This window comes from Pipra filicauda, unplaced genomic scaffold (genome assembly GCF_003945595.2).
Source record: "Pipra filicauda isolate LSUMZ 115617 unplaced genomic scaffold, ASM394559v2 scaffold110_size2237424_pilon, whole genome shotgun sequence".
In the NCBI taxonomy this organism is placed as follows: domain Eukaryota; kingdom Metazoa; phylum Chordata; class Aves; order Passeriformes; family Pipridae; genus Pipra; species Pipra filicauda.
The window spans coordinates 1,084,621-1,100,760 of NW_024103552.1; the positions used below are offsets into that span (position 1 = coordinate 1,084,621).

The following is a 16,140-nucleotide window of genomic DNA, read 5'->3' on the forward strand; positions in this document are numbered from 1 at the left end:
TGAAGGATAACTTCAAATTATTAAAAAAGTCTTTCTACTAAATATAATTAGTATTATGATTATTATCTTTTATTACACCCGTTTTCAAAACTCAGAAATATAAATATATCTTAATTATTTCCTGTTTTTAATTAAAAATAATTTAATCAACTGATTGTAACGTGCATTAAAGTTTCATTTCATTAGTTTAGACATGCAAGTGCTTAAAGAACTGATATGTGCACTTTAAAATACAAATCTCTTTTTAGAAAATTCCATTATACTGAAAATTATTTTGCATCCGTAAGATTTTTCAAAAGTAGGCTTTGGTTTAAAACTGCAATTTTAATATAATAGGTTCAGTTTAAGCTTATCATTTAACAATGATTTATTATCAAACGTATGAAACAACTATTTTACAATAATTTTAATGTCTGAACAATATTAATTCAAGACTTGGGGTAAAGCATCTTTCAAATACTACAAAGAAATACTGAACATATTTAATTTTCTCGTATGAATCTTCAGGTCACAACCTGCGAGAGAAGATTTGCTCAATACTGAATTTTTCTTCTCTTATCACAGCAGGGACATGACAAGAGAGCTCGAAATTACAGAAGAGAACCCATACTCTCATTTCATAATTTATTTCCACTGAATAGATGACCAAACATGAACATAGTTACACTAGAAATAAAATGTATATATGTCACCCATAGTCCAGTGCCTTAAAGTTGTACTTCACCAACTTTTAAATAAACTGGACACCTGATGGATTATGTCTTATGCCATAGAGAAATACAGAAAAGAATAATATCCAGAGGTGGTGATCCATCACGTGTTCTCCACAACCCTGCTCACTAATGTTGAGCTGTATATTGTATTTAATAATTCATTAGATTCAACCAGATCTTCTCTTATTTTTCCAATGAGTATTGTTTCTATTTACAAAGTTTCCACTATTTTCCCCACTTTGAGGAGGAAGAATACCTATGATAGTCAGTTCTAATATTATACTTAATATTGTATTTACATAATGTTTCTGTATGGTTTAAGTGGTTTTATTCCAAAAATAAAAAGAAAAAAGGCACTTTTGAGGGCCGGAGGAGATTGCAAGAGGCAGTCAGCCTTTTACTTACTCAGATTATCATTCTAATACATATTGTTAATCTTCAGAGTACTTTACTTTCATTTATGGTTTGTATCATATTACTAGAACATGGTCTTTTTTTTCACTGGCATGATCAGTTATCAACACCGAAATTCAAAAAGACATGGCTCAAACTCAGTCTGACTCCTTTCACGTCCACCTTCCCACTGGCAGTGGGCTACTTTTCCAGGATTTCTGGACATGAAGCATTATAGTCAAAGATACTTCTTCAGCTTAGCACAGATCCCAGATGAGCAGACCAGGAAGCTGTACAGTGACAGACGACACACACAGGTTAAAAGTGGAAGTGCTGGTCGATGCAGGTAAACTCTTACTGTGAGAGTTGAAATGTTTGGAACTCCCCATTCCTTCAATTCTCAATATCAGGGAACCCATTCACTGCATAACCATGAAATGTTCTCCCAAGGTCAGATAGTAGAATAATTTGCTATTCTGCAAATACACGGTTTTCTAAATCTCTTGGAGGGTAAATGACTTTCTTTTTCCAGATCCATTTACTTCACCTTGGAAAGACATCAGGAATTAGGAAAACACTCAGGAAAGCAAGACTTTGCACTATTATGCTGTGCTGCAAATGGAGCTCAGCATCAACAATTAGCAACAGAAATGTGTTTAGATGGAAACTCGGGAGTCAGGTCAGCAAATACTTTGCTCCAGCAAATGTTTGTCTTGACTGAACCACCTGCAAGACCAGGCAAGCATCTAGAATCTTCTCTTTAAGACAGGACTTCTGAAAAACAAATCAGCCTTTTTTCATTTTCAAAATGCCTTTCCCTCTACTGAAGAGTGTAAATCAGATTAAAATTAAGAATTAAAAATATTTAGGTATTTAATTAAACTATATATCCACTCTAATCCTATCACTGCATTTCTCAAATAGATTTAGCTCTCCACGTGATACTGAGAATGTCAGGATAACCTCAAATATACAGCATTTGTGTTTGAAGTTGCTGTACTCAGAAATCTGTTATATAGAGGTATCCAACATTAAAGGCTCAAATTATGTATGTAGGCTAATTTTAGCTATTAAATAAAACTGAAAAGTTACACAGTGCACTGTTTTCCCCATATCAAGTACTTCTGCCACCTTACACAAGTACATATACAAGTATCTTGCACATATTAGTTCTATTTCAGTGCACGGGTAACATGAAATCAGCTCATAAAGCACAGAAGTGATTAAGTGGTCTAAAGGTTACAAGTGAATAACAGTTCTGCAGTACTACTTCTACATGGTTTGCAGGTTTCTGATAACAACAGAGATTGACCTCAAGAAGCTTCATAGCACACGAAAAAAACCCCAGAACTAATTTAAATGACCTAAAAGATCATCTGTCTGTTCAAAATAATTTTCAGTTTGGTCAGCTACAGGAGGATGTCCTAGCTTGGGGATCATCATAGAGGTTATCTAGATAAATTAAAATACCACTAAAATTCTAACCTACTTTGTCTAATCCTGGCTGTGAACTGTTGTTTTCTACAGAAAACTAACTACTCAGTCCCTTAGTAATGACCCAACTTTAATTGGTGACCACAACTGGCTATTTGTAACGTGATAGGAAGGAACTTCTGGACAGTAAAGTTTGGGTAGAACAGGACAATGTAGTTGAATATTCACTCTAACTGCATCCTAAACCATAAAAATGAGACTGTTAGTACATTTGTGTTATAACCAGAACACTGTAATATTGGGAGTGACTTGTAGCTTCTTTTTAACCTGTTACAGGGCAGAATCATGAAAATTACTGAAAAAAACCCTAGATTTAGAAACAAATACATATATATTTAGACCATAACTTCTGCACTAAGATACTTCATTTAGCACTGTTTTTATCAAATGTGCTATATTTCAGTAAAATGTTATTTAACTACTTGTTAGTAATTCGAAAAAAACAGAAGCTGACCTAGTAAAAATACATTTAACCACCAAGAGTCTACTGATTTTCAGTGGTATCTATTTAGCATCTCATTACAAAAAACCCCCTCAATCTTATATGAATCATTTACATAACTAAAGAGGTTGTGAGAGCAACATAATTCAATTATAAAACCTGGAAACAGTTTAAACACTATTTGAAAATAAACAGTTACAGTCCCTTATGCCCATGTCTGGGAAGCATCCAAATGGAAGTTAAAAATCCCATGGCATTTTTTCAAACTGGGAGGGAGCTATCCCAATATGCTGGCCAACATATATTTTCTCAATTAAAAACAGATTTCAGTGTCCAAAGCTATGTGTCAGCAATTGCTGAGAGCCTATACCTGCCACATTTTCAGAACATTCCAAACCATCAATAAGTATCTAGTCACCTTGCTGAATAAGGATTTTCCAGATGCCAGGGGTGGAAAAGGTGAATGCATTTTCATAAATACATGAAATACAGATACATTAGCCTACACTGTTATGAAAATAGAAATCATCATTTGAACCCACATGGAGATTTTTTTTCACTAACAGAAGTGCTAAATAGGACTTTGGTGGCCATATGGAACACTTTGATACTGCCAGACTGTAAAGTCAACAGGAATCCTGTGGAACACACATACACACACACAAAATAAAGGTAGCAGAAATAATTTATCATCTGCCATTCCCTAACTTCCACATATTTAATGAGTTAAAAGTTTAAAAAAGAAAAGGCTTTTTAACAACTTTTTTTTAGTTATTTTTACAGAATTTTCTAGGTTATGAGCTGTTTAAAGAGAAGGTTGGGAGATTGCCCTTATGTAGTTTAAAGCCTGTATTGACTGTACTACCCTCCACTCAAGAGCTCAGAACTTCAGTTGCCAATACTGAAGCTCAAAGTCCTGTCCCAAGAACTACAAGATCAATTACATTATCTACAGGCAGAACACTGTTCTGTTGTCCTCAGTTAAAAGAGCAAGTCAGACAATGACTTTTTAAAGAAAAAGTTATAAAATCAGAGGAGACCCAGGCTTTCCAATTCCCTCAGTCAACAGATTTTCCAGCGCAATGTCTAAGGCTCCTGCTATTTGGAGTTGAGTCGCCATCTTCATTGTCCAAGTTTGGTTCTTATTTTGCCCTATTACCAAACTCTTAAGTGATACTATTAAGAAAAAGAAACAGGAAAAAGGTAAAAGTACTTCTTTGACTTAAGGTATTACTCAACTTTCACAGTGCAGCTGACCAGTACATCTCAAAGTCAGTCAGGATTGAAAGAAAAACAAAAATATTTTCAGGGAACTTTACTATACAATCTCATCATCATGGGCAGGCTTTGCGAACGAAGATTTGGGAAGGCTCTATCCACATTTGTTACAGGCACACTGGTGGCTTATGAGGCCAATAAGAGATAGACATATCCAATTGCAACTATACAATCTAACTTCCTAACAACTGACAAGGCAGTGTAGTTTTTTCTGTCTCTCTTTTTTTTAATCAATTTTTAAAGTACCATTTTACAAAACTCAGAATCCTACTTAGTCACATTTTCAGAATTCTGGACTGAATACATGTACTGCTGAAGGATTTATGGCATACTGAGAGAAACTGACTGCAACATAAGCAGAGAGATGAAAACACCTCTTCCCCCAAGGGGATTTGCAGAATTACTTGAGGGAAAGTTGAACAAGCTGGCTTATTCCTGCATTGTGCAATTACCTTTCTATAACAAGAACTTACTGCCAGTTGCCAGATTTATGCAACTCACTGGAAATAGTCTTAATGTAGTTAGCATAGTATAGTTTGTCCCTCTCTTGTGCTACTCCCATGGACATGAAATTTACCATTGGAGCCAGCAGAGGAACAGACTGCACTTGAGGACAATTTACTTCCCTCTTAGAATAAGAACTAAATGCTGGATCTTTGTAAGACAGTAGATGCAGATGTGATTCAAGTCTGGAAAAATATTTTATATTTAACTTGGCTATAGTGCACAGCATACTGAGTTGGGAGGGTAGTGGCTAAGGATGGAGCAAACACAGAGCTGGCAAAAAAAATAAATAAAAAAAGGCTTTTACTTTCTCAGATAGGTATTAACTAACTTGGCATTGGTAAATATCGGTTACCAACTTGCTCTTCCCCACACCATTCGCCCACCCTGAACTGGTCAGCAGTACCACCATCTGCTGCCCTTCTTTGAACTGTGGATAAAGTTAAGTTCTCCAACATTGTGTGTGCTACAATCAACTAATTTAAAAATCATGAGAGAGAAAGGGAGGGAGAAATTGCATTACCACGAAATACTTTTGCCCACAAGTTCTATCAAAGACAAAACTTCTAAATTTAGCCTCACACTTCAGGCAGTTGAACTGCTATTTTTAATCAAATTTTGAAAACCATAGGATATTACCAGAAAATTTCTTCTAAAAATGTTTACTTAATTGAATTTAAATCCACTCTACTCAAAAATGAGACTACATGAATACTGTGTTTTCAGTAACTTATACTATTAGTATTCATATTTTTCCAAGGCAAAATATGAGAATAAGCCAGATTTTGAAAGCAATTAAGAGGATACAAATGTTGTGCACTGCAAGAGTACAGTTCTCAAAAGACCAGAGTCCTGGCAACTATCATAATCCTTTTGAAATTGTGCATATTAAGATTAAAGATCACTTTGTTCCTCTATTCCCACAGCTAGTTGGTATGGTAAAAAGATCAGTCTCCTAGTTTTATATGCAACATCTTTAACATTTGCTCTCCTTTCTGTGCATGTGATTAAATGTAACATTTTGAAATCCCAAAGTTCTGAGAAAAACATAAATCCTTGTCCACAGCTGCTGTTTGACTCTGGAAACACATGCATTTTCTTTTCAAGCATCTACCATCAAAAAATCCCAAAGGACTTGAACTGGAGAACACCTGCATCTCTTCATTTAGTTCCAATAACAGAGCCTAAACTTCAAAATTACAAAAATAGATGCTGTGTTCAGCTGCAGTTACATTCTGCCCCTAATTCCCGTGAACAAAAATGCTAAGAGCATGAAATCATTCAGGCAAGCTCTGTCATCGAGAGGATAAGATTTTTTGCACCAGAAGCCCAGTGGGAACTTGATAGAAAACTGGCAACAATTACAGATAAAGTACATAGTGAAATCCTCAGGGAGAGAAAAGGAAATGTAATAAGATAGATGGGTATAATTTTTACACATTTATGTCCAAACCACAAATGTGAATTGTCTTTAATTACTCCAATATAGTAGGCATTTTTATTCGTTCATTGTGTTAAAACTTCCAAGATACTTCAAATTAGTCTATGAATTCTCTTTTACAAGTTTTTTTTTCTTTAAAATTTATTTACTTGTACAAGTATTCATTTAAATTTGAACTGAGGACTTCAAAAATATTGTTCCAGCTTAAAAATCCAGACTTTGTAGTATCCCAAGTCCAAGCAGGCAAAACTAAATAAAAAAATATGTCAATTACAGGCTTTTTTAACTGCAAAAACTGGAAGTTGGGGGCATATGTAGATTTATATGCATAAAACCAAACATATGTAAAAATCTCTCACCTCCTTTCAAGTAGGTTCTAACACATAAAAATCAGATGGTTTATGATAAGAAAAAAGGTTTATGTCCCTACTTTTACAACAATTTTTTCGTATTTGAAGATATGATTTCTTCAGTTATTTTTTTCCCTTGTTGGAGAAGGGGGTGAATGGAGTGATCTTATCTATATTATAAAATATTGACAGAGGAGAAAAAAAATCCAGAAGTTTTTGGACGTTTGAGGAACTTATCACTTAAACATGAAATACCAACTTTTATAAGATTGAATATTTGCTCTTCGGTCTTCATGCAGCTTTGACAAACCAGAAAAGCCTCCCCACTCTTGCTATGCTCCACAGCATAACAGGAATACAGGTGATACAGTACTTCTCTTTACTCTCTTATTTCACTGCTGCATTACTGAATATTTAAGCTGATGTCAAAGAAAACTTTATTAATTGTATTTTTTATTTTAGTTCCTCTTGATTTATATGTAATAAAGCTGTCCATACACTGGCTGTGCACGCACTCCCAATTATTCAACATGGCAAACCAAATAGAGCGTAATCAGCTCACCCCATCTATTCAACAGCTGGTCATAATTAAATACTAACACCAGCATTCATTTGGAAATCTCCCTCTTCTCTCAAAGGCCAGGTGAAACAAACAAGGTCTGCAGCTTGCTCCAGGGTTAATAAAGCCACGGTTATTTCAGAGAAAGAGTAAGAAGACCTCCCCAAGCCCTGGAGTAATGGAATAATCTCCTCTCTTGTATTTATTTTAGATGCTGCAGTTTAAGGACTGGGTAGCATATCAACTGGTTTTTACAACTATGCACAGAGATACCTGGGACAGCTTTTCATACAACAAAATAGCCAAAATTAAAATCAGAACTCAGACTTGTATTTAAGGATTAAACAAAATCATGTTTACGTTCTTTGTCCCTAAATACTTCCCTTAAATTTTAAATATATCCTCAGGGATATATATATATATACAGGTAAGCAGTAAAAGGAATTTGCCCAACATCCTGATCACCCTGGATCATATGATTCAAGTGTATACAAGACAGTATGCAGTTGCTGACTCAACAAAGAAAGGAGGAGGAATAGTCCCCTGCCTGTTCCCAAGGTAAATATGCCCTGATTTATTCAAGAAAACCATTGCCATTTGCACAATCTCCTCCTTAGCATTTTATATCCAAACAGGTGCTTTGATTTTTGACCAAGTTGTTTTCTAGTCAACTTAATAAATTAATTAGTCCAAATTCCTATTCCAGACAACATTTTTAGGAAAAATTTCACAAACAGCACAATGTCAGTACTGCACAATCACCTTCAGTAGTACAGCTCTAAACCCTTGTATTCCTGAGGCATGACTTTTTGCTGTGAAATTATCCAGTATAGCTTTTTGAACTCCCAGAAGTGACTGCACCTGACAGCAAAAGCATTTTTATGCTCTCAAAGCACCTCCTGTTTTCCCTACATGTAATTTTCACAGTCATAACAAAAAGAATAGTGATATCTCCTGTATTAAATTGCCCAGCTTCTTCAGCAAGTGTATTTGAAAGCAAAAGCTTTTAACTCCTTGATCCTTTGTACAGAACCTGAAATAACTGAAACATTAATGTTTCCTGGTTTAATTTACGTTTAAAAGAAAAATCATTTGCAGCATGCCACTCTTCCTGTTGACTGGGACCAAAGTTTAGCAAATCAGTCAGCTTTTCCCCCTCATTTGTCACCAGACACAGGTGCCACCCTACAGATCTAGAGGAGCAGAGTCAGAGTCTGAACATGCATGTTAGCGAATGTCATTGAGAACATGGGATCAATACAACTTTCCTGAGACACTGAAGGGGTGGGTGATGTGTCCAGTAAATTTTCAACTCTAAGATCTTCACATTTGTAATGCATCTCCATTCATCTACAATACAGGTACCACAGACACTAGTCTGTTACAAAGCCTATGTTCTGCCTCTCAGTCCCTGCATGTAAGTCTGCCAGCACTACATTTGTCAGTGCCTTAATTCTCATTGGCACCTCCTGTCACAACCTATCAAGGTCTCTCCACTATCTAATTAGACTATTCATAATACTGACGAGCTAAAATGTACCCTGTGACCTATAACAAAAGCAATCATTCTACAGTATAGGTAGGTATTCACAGAACCTTTAAAATGTAGTTAATATTCTAAGACAAAAATCAGAAAATTTAACTGAAAAAGGCAAGAAATGCAACAATTAACAATAGCAATAAATATTGTTATTATGAACATTTAAAAGGTATTTAAGAGAGACAACAGGTGCAAGAGATTTTAACTTCTGTTTCAAAATGGATCTGAGTAATTCAGACACTGTTGAATCATGAACTGCTTTTTGGCAATGTTTTAGGGGCAGGAACTGAAGATAATTATTACAAAAACACTGCTGTAATCATTTCCAACATGATGCTCTCCAAGAAACATACAAATACAGTTACTGAAAAAATAACCTAACAACTGCTGGAGTGCACAGTGCTTACAAATATTTACTCTGCATAAGAATCAAGTGTTGCTTACATATGCTCATAAAAATTACAATGACGGTAATAAATTCACTGTTACTTTTCAGACTAATGACATTCAACAACCATTACAGATGAAAAAAATAGAGAAAAAAGCACACTGTTCAAGTTATGTCTGTGTTTCATAATATTGGGTCAGCTAATTCTTTTGCTTTCCTTAACCTTGATACTTTTGGAGTTTGTTTCCCCCCCCCTTTGATTCCACTGATTAGCGTGGCAACAGAATAAGCTTTGAAAAACACGAAAGCATGATTTGTAACAAGCACCATACTGACAGCAAAACATATTTCCATGCATATTTCACAAACCATATGAGAGTTATTTTAAATAACTTTAGACACATTTCAAAATGGTCAGTGTTGCTTAGACTAATGTTTTCTTTAAAGATCACTTGAAACCATAAGAATGTCAGGTAAAAGAATTTATGCCCACAAAGTCAACAACACCCTTAAATTTATCCAAGCAACTCTCCAAAATTATTAACTTCTCATCTAAATCCACCATAACACCAAATTTGATGAGGTCAGATGTGTGCCCTGTAGCACTTTAAAAAATCTTTTTTATTTTTAACAAATTTTATGATAAACAAATTCTTAATAACAAATTATGCTGCAAATTTATAAGAATGATTTTGAATTCGGTATGTCAACTTCTGTATAAGAAGCTCAACCAGGAAGAAAGACTAGAGCTAATATTTTCAACATGGATCCCACTCCCCCCTCCCCCACAACCTCCAAGTTTACAAAAGTTTCCATATAAATAGTTTAAAAGGCAACCAAAGTCAATGAAGCATTCCTTATTGAAGAAGACATACATCAAAATGCAGCTCTTAGTTGTTTTGTCTCACAGTGAGCTAAAGTTATAATGTGTGCAGTATGTGTAAAAGATACTTTGACATTTGGCACATTTTATATCAAGCCCCTCTTTTGAAAATTACATTGGATCGGAAAAATGTGATGTGATATCAGCTTAACAAGAGTTTTGCACTTACCAGAATTATGGCAGTAGTCCATATACTGTGGAATTTGGATTGTAAAGGCTACCAAATCTGGAGCTAAAAGAGATTCTGGCTTTCTACTCTCATTGAGCCATTTACTGCTGTGTAAGTCTCTGGTGTCAGAAGGTCCTTGAATTAAAGGAATCAGCTTCTCTTTTCCACCATCACCTAAGATAAAGATTAGACTTCTTACAGCTTTTAGTATAACAAGATAAATTTTCAACACATAAACATTCACTAGTCCAAAGAGAACAGCTATTAACATTTGAGTATAGAATTAAAAGAGGAAATTGAAAGAGCAGTATCATATAAACTACTGAACAACTTAATGTTTATCCTGTAAATGCCTTGACATCCAGGAGGATTTCAAATAAAATAATCAATTATCTTTAAAACAGTAATTTCCTTTATAATTTTTTATTAATAATATATTTAAATTGAGTTCATGGTAATGTTTAAATACACTAAATTTTTTATGTTCTTGATATTAGTTGCCTTTATATATGAAGGCATCATAGATGTTGATAAGTTCATGCATGCTCTTCAAGAAAAATTCTATTAAAGAAATAAAAACATAGTTACCACAAAGCCCTCTAAAACTTCACAAGCAAAATACATACTTGTATTCCTAATGGAAAATGAGACATTAAACAATCAACATGAAAATTATGCTAAGAATAAAGCCAAGTGCAACTATTCTCTGGTTTTCCCATTTCTTGAGTGCTTTTAGATTAATGTTTGTCTCTGTAGAAAAAAAAAATATTTTTGATTTAATGTAAAAATTGACTGTTCTGGGGCAAGGCTGGATCATCATGACATACTTAATAATAATAAAAAAAAACCAAAACAGAATACAAAAAACCCTCTCTGATTCATAGGAACAATGAGTAAATTCTTGTTTCAGTAACTCTCCTTGTAAAAAGCAAGGCCAATTCTCCTATACAGGCAATAAAGTTTTACATGGTCCAGCTGCACATACCTGGGGCTTTGGCACAAATTTTTATTGATCCCATGGTCCCAGAGGCACATTTGACCAATGATGTGCTGCAGTACTTCAATTCAACATTCTGGATTGAGCCCTCAAGAGTTGGCAGGGGATTCTTAGATTTCACACCTAATAAAAGAAAACTGCAAATGTACTAGCCTGTTGAATTTAAATATTTTTATATTCCTTCACCAAGGCATTTAAACTTAATTATATTTTAATTATCTACCTTAGATGTTCTTACAGCACTTTTGTTGTGATTCACAGTTTTTAAATGAAAGTGAGAGAATGCTGCGTATGGGCTTTTTAATACAAACAGTTATGCATGAAATATATATAGATACTGTGAGGAAAATACACAAGGCCACTTAGAAATTGGAATAACAAATAGGTATATATACACACATACACTTTTGTTTTCACTTTATAAGTGCCATGTCAACTATTCTCCACGTTTTTATTACGACCATTTCATTTCAGGATCTTAAAATGACTGAGTGTTTTCAGCTTTAAATTAGACAACAGCATTTCACTCAGTAGCAATGTAAAGCATTAAATCCATGCAGCTGAACAGTCCAGAAGGCCAACAGCACACTTGCCATTTTTCAGAGGAAACTGGAGTTCAAACCTTGCCTTAGGTCACAAGTGGAAATAAGTTTTGGTGGTCTTTCCTCAGCGCCCATTTGTAAGCACCAGAAAACTACTACACCACTTGGAAGAAATCGGTGCTATTGGCAGCCACTTCTGAAGAGCTGCTGAGAACCACAGCAGAAGCAGCAGGGGATCTACAAGCCAGGACTGAGATATGTTGGCAGAGCTCAAGGGCAGGCCCCCAAAACAGCCCCAGAGCATAGGTGGAGGAAGCCAGCCCTCCTATTTTCTACAGCTCTGCCTATCAGAAAAAAACACATAAATTTACTTGCAAATTAGAAATAAATAGTTTCAACACCTGTAAGAAGTATGAGAGGAAAAACTAACAGAAGTTACCTTTTTTATGCTTTTTTCCCCTCTTGCAGAAGTGACTTGGAATTTGTCAGTTAAAATTGGCAAGCAGCTTGTTAATTATGCAAACATTAGTATAATTATGGAACCATTTCCTCACATATGTGACATAGAATTTGTTCCAAAGTCCGTAATTATGCAAGGAAAGCATTATGGAATATCGGGTAAAAAATTAAAGCATTTTGATACATATTTCAAGATAGTTACACACATTAAAGAAACTTAAAATATTATCTAGAGAATGAATTAATTAGTTTTTTGCAAAATATCTCAAAGACTTAACCAAAAGAAAAACCTTTAACATATATTAACTAGGGAAAAATCCTAAAAAAATTACAGGAAACAAAAAGTTTCAGATTAAACTTGGTAATTGTGCTTAGTGACTATTTCAGCTCCTAAACATTGAAGAGTATTTGGTAGTGCACATACAATCATTTAGCAAGCAGTCTTCTTGACATATATTTAAGCTTTTTTCTGGTAAGACATTAAAATAAATTTTGAATAAAAAGTACTTTCCAAGATATGAAGAAAGAAGCAGCATATGAAGGGACACACAGCACTTAGTAAAGCACAATGCTGTCTGCAAGTAGGTTCCACGTTCTATGAATACTTTCTTATCAAAATTGTCTTCAAGGCATGTCCAGCCTTTTCCTAATTTGTGATTCAGGAAGGCTTCAGGCTGAAAGAATGCTCACTGAAACCCATTTGTATGCCTTCCTTTACAACACTCCTTTGGTTCTCAGTCTGAAAGATCAGTTTTAGTCTTGTGAGTAGACCCTCGTTCCCATTCTTGCTCAGGGTAAGCCTCTTTTAAAGCTGAAAATCTCATTTGATCTAAAGGATGGTATCTGACACAACACATGAATTTGTCAAAAGCAGATAGGGTATCTGTAGGCATTTCTGCCTTCTCATACTTCCTAAAAACTTGTGCAAATAGAGGTCATTGTTTTTAAAAAAATTAAAAAGAAAAAAAGAAGAAAGAAGGAAAAAAAAAAGAGGAAAAAGAGGAAAAAAAGGAAAAGGAGAAAAAAGGTTTTCTCCATTTTCTGCCTATTCCAAAACAAAGTTTATAAAATACTGTTAATAGCAGCCAATATTACAATAAACCAAATCAAACCGAGTTCATATTTTGACCCCCATCTTTTAAGTCCTCTCAAAACTGGTAGCTTCTTGCTGTTTCCATCTTTCAGCAACTCTTTTTTGCCTGAAAATACAAGGTGGTATGTCTGATACATTTCGCTTCACTGTGCAAGACTAAGTATTTTTAAAACTAAATAATTCCCATAATGGAGTCCACTTTTAGATGCACTACCCTGGACAACTTCTCTGCATTGAGCCTAAAATATTCCGTGTTAGTTACATGCGTAACTTATGTTCTGTTTTAGTATGCTGTTTGAAAACAAGGAATGAAGTTTAACATGATTGTGTTCCCTATTTGTTTCTGGTTTTCTGTTCACTTCTATTCCCTCACCAAATAACTTCTGGATTCATTGAATTTCAGCAAGATATGACAGCATTATCAAAGACATTTATTTTCTACAACACTTATGAAAATGTAGGTACATTTGTCCTGTTAACGGACCAGTCATCATATTCATGACTGCCAGCAAAGCATAGCTCAAAAGAGCCAGTGCACTGCTTTTCACCCAGCCAGCAGTTAGGGATGTAACTGCTGGGGAAGCTGGGAAAGCACATGAAGAAGTAACTGTAATAAGTAATTTTTTTTCTGGAACATCTATTACAGGGATAGGATAAACACTTCCTCCATTGTTTTCAACTGCATGAAAACAAAATACAAAAGCATTAGGAAAAGACAGTATAATCATGCCCCTCCTTTTCTACTACGTTGCTTTGACGTCAAATGGCAACCAGCTTTCAGCTTTAACACCTGATAACCACCACACTCTACAGTAATCAAGGAGAAGTTGCAAGAAAAAAAGAATTTTTCTCAAGTTTCACAGCTCTGGACTGAAGAATACTCAGAAAACACATGTATTAATTACTGAAATCCTATTCAGAGTCTACAGTAAGGAGCTTAAGATACCTAACAAGACTTTCATCACAAAGACAAAAATCACCTGAACCTAACGTGATTTCCCTCGCCAACGTACAAGTACCTTTTTCAAAGCACAGAAAGTTTAAAGACTGTTGGTGAACCATTTATAATTAGCAGGTTTAATATAGGAGCACATTTTCTTCAGTCTCTGAAAATTTTTGGAAATTATGAATCATCCCTCATAAATTTGTCAAATTGGCAAGCTGCTCTATAGAGAAGAAAGAAGCCTTGTTTCCTCCCTACACCTCTGACTATCTGTACTTTCCTACCCTGTAACTATAGTTCTTCCCAAATATTCTCCCTTATTATTTCTTTAATCATAATAATATGATCATAAAATCAAAGTCTCAACAATTGTAAACATAACTAAAATATTCCTTAAACACCTATTTCAGCAAACAAATGTTTAAGTGAGCAAAGACTAGGGCTTCCTTCCCTCCCCTCAATGTTTATTAACTTTTTAGAAGTAGTGCCATTTCAAGGGATTGATTGAGCAGGAAGATGTTCAAACTCCTAGATAAGAAATGCTTTATGCCTTCAAGTACTAACTCAAATTTAGTATGGAGACAAACATACCAACATTTTAATTTAGACACTGAGCATGAATTTGAAGAGGAACTAGGAAAACCAAATCTATCCCTGCCAACAGCAATATTATGCAAATTCAACGTCCTGCACATAAAGCGTGAGAAAGGCTTATTCCCAAGATGCAGGACAAGAGACTAGAATTTGTACTGTCTTCACTCTTTGGGAAACACCACTGCGATTTACTTGACTTGGTTGCTCAGTGGAATCAAAACCGGAGAACGGGGCAGCCACGTTTATTTTTTAGTACAACTCACATTTTCTCCAATTAATTTAGTATTTTCATCAGGAACAGGGTAATTAAAGACTTTATGGAGAGTGAGAGTGAGAGAGAGATATACATATGCTTGTCTCCATTAAATACAACCCCTTGCTGATTCCAGATAAAAATTACAGTTTTCTAAATGTGCAATTTTTTTACTGGAAACATCTTGCCCATTGTAGAATGATTTGCAATACAAATCAAGTGTTTCCTTCCCAGTATAAATATAAATTTATATATAAAAATCTATATCCATTTATATAAATATATATAAAATATTGGTATATGTTTATATAAATATATATAAACTGTGTTTATACTTGGGGATCAAACATAACCTGTTTCATTTGATTCAGACACATAGAATAAAACACATCACCAAATATCTAGAAGGCTGTTCTTTTTGTACTGCAGAAGCCAAAAATAGGCAGAAAGGTTTTCTAACTTAAAATCTACTCAACCTTAACAATTTAAACCTTGTGCACAATAACCCTGAAGAGACATTCTGTTCCAGAAACACAAAAAGACGAGGAAGGCTCTCCCACACCTTCAATCAGACATTCACATCCTACTCCCAGCTTTTCTGATTATGGTCAGCTTTGGTCTGTTCCGTGTACATAACCTAGCCACATAGCTTGCCCTAAGTTCCTGCATTTCATGTCATTCTATGTCATCATCATCATGGCTAGGCTTAGTGAACGAAGATTTGGGGAGAATTCTATGCGCAAGCAGAGGGGAATCAAATACCTAAAGGCAGGTCACAACTGTGTCTTTATAGATCAGCCCAGGATTTCTGTTAACAAACCTATTAATGCTGAACAATCCTTTAATTTAAGACCTGTTTAAAAACATTACCCAGTTAGTGATTTTACCAACGACCTACACATCTTGTGCCAATCTGTTCAGGATAAGGTGAATTTGCAATGATTACCAGCAAACAAAGAGACAAAATCTAAACTGATCAATAACAAAAGACAAGAAACCAGCAAAAGAGGTATGTTACTGATTCTGAGGACAACAGTCAGGACTGTGTGCTGCCAAATCCCCAAAATACAATAAATAACTCTTTAGAAAAATCATAAAAGAGAGA

General features: G+C 34.9%; 1 protein-coding gene across 2 annotated transcripts in view; it reads right to left on the reverse strand.

The window, feature by feature from the left end:
- VPS13B (vacuolar protein sorting 13 homolog B) overlaps window positions 1-16,140 on the reverse strand; it is a 427,213-nt gene that overhangs the window by 287,516 nt on the left and 123,557 nt on the right. For both annotated transcript variants that reach the window (XM_027717679.2, XM_027717677.2), the window contains exons 18-19: window positions 11,140-11,274; window positions 10,155-10,328 (exon numbers count right to left, since the gene is read on the reverse strand). In XM_027717679.2, the coding sequence (XP_027573480.2) occupies window positions 10,155-10,328; window positions 11,140-11,274 (309 nt within the window). The remainder of the gene's footprint in view (window positions 1-10,154; window positions 10,329-11,139; window positions 11,275-16,140) is intronic.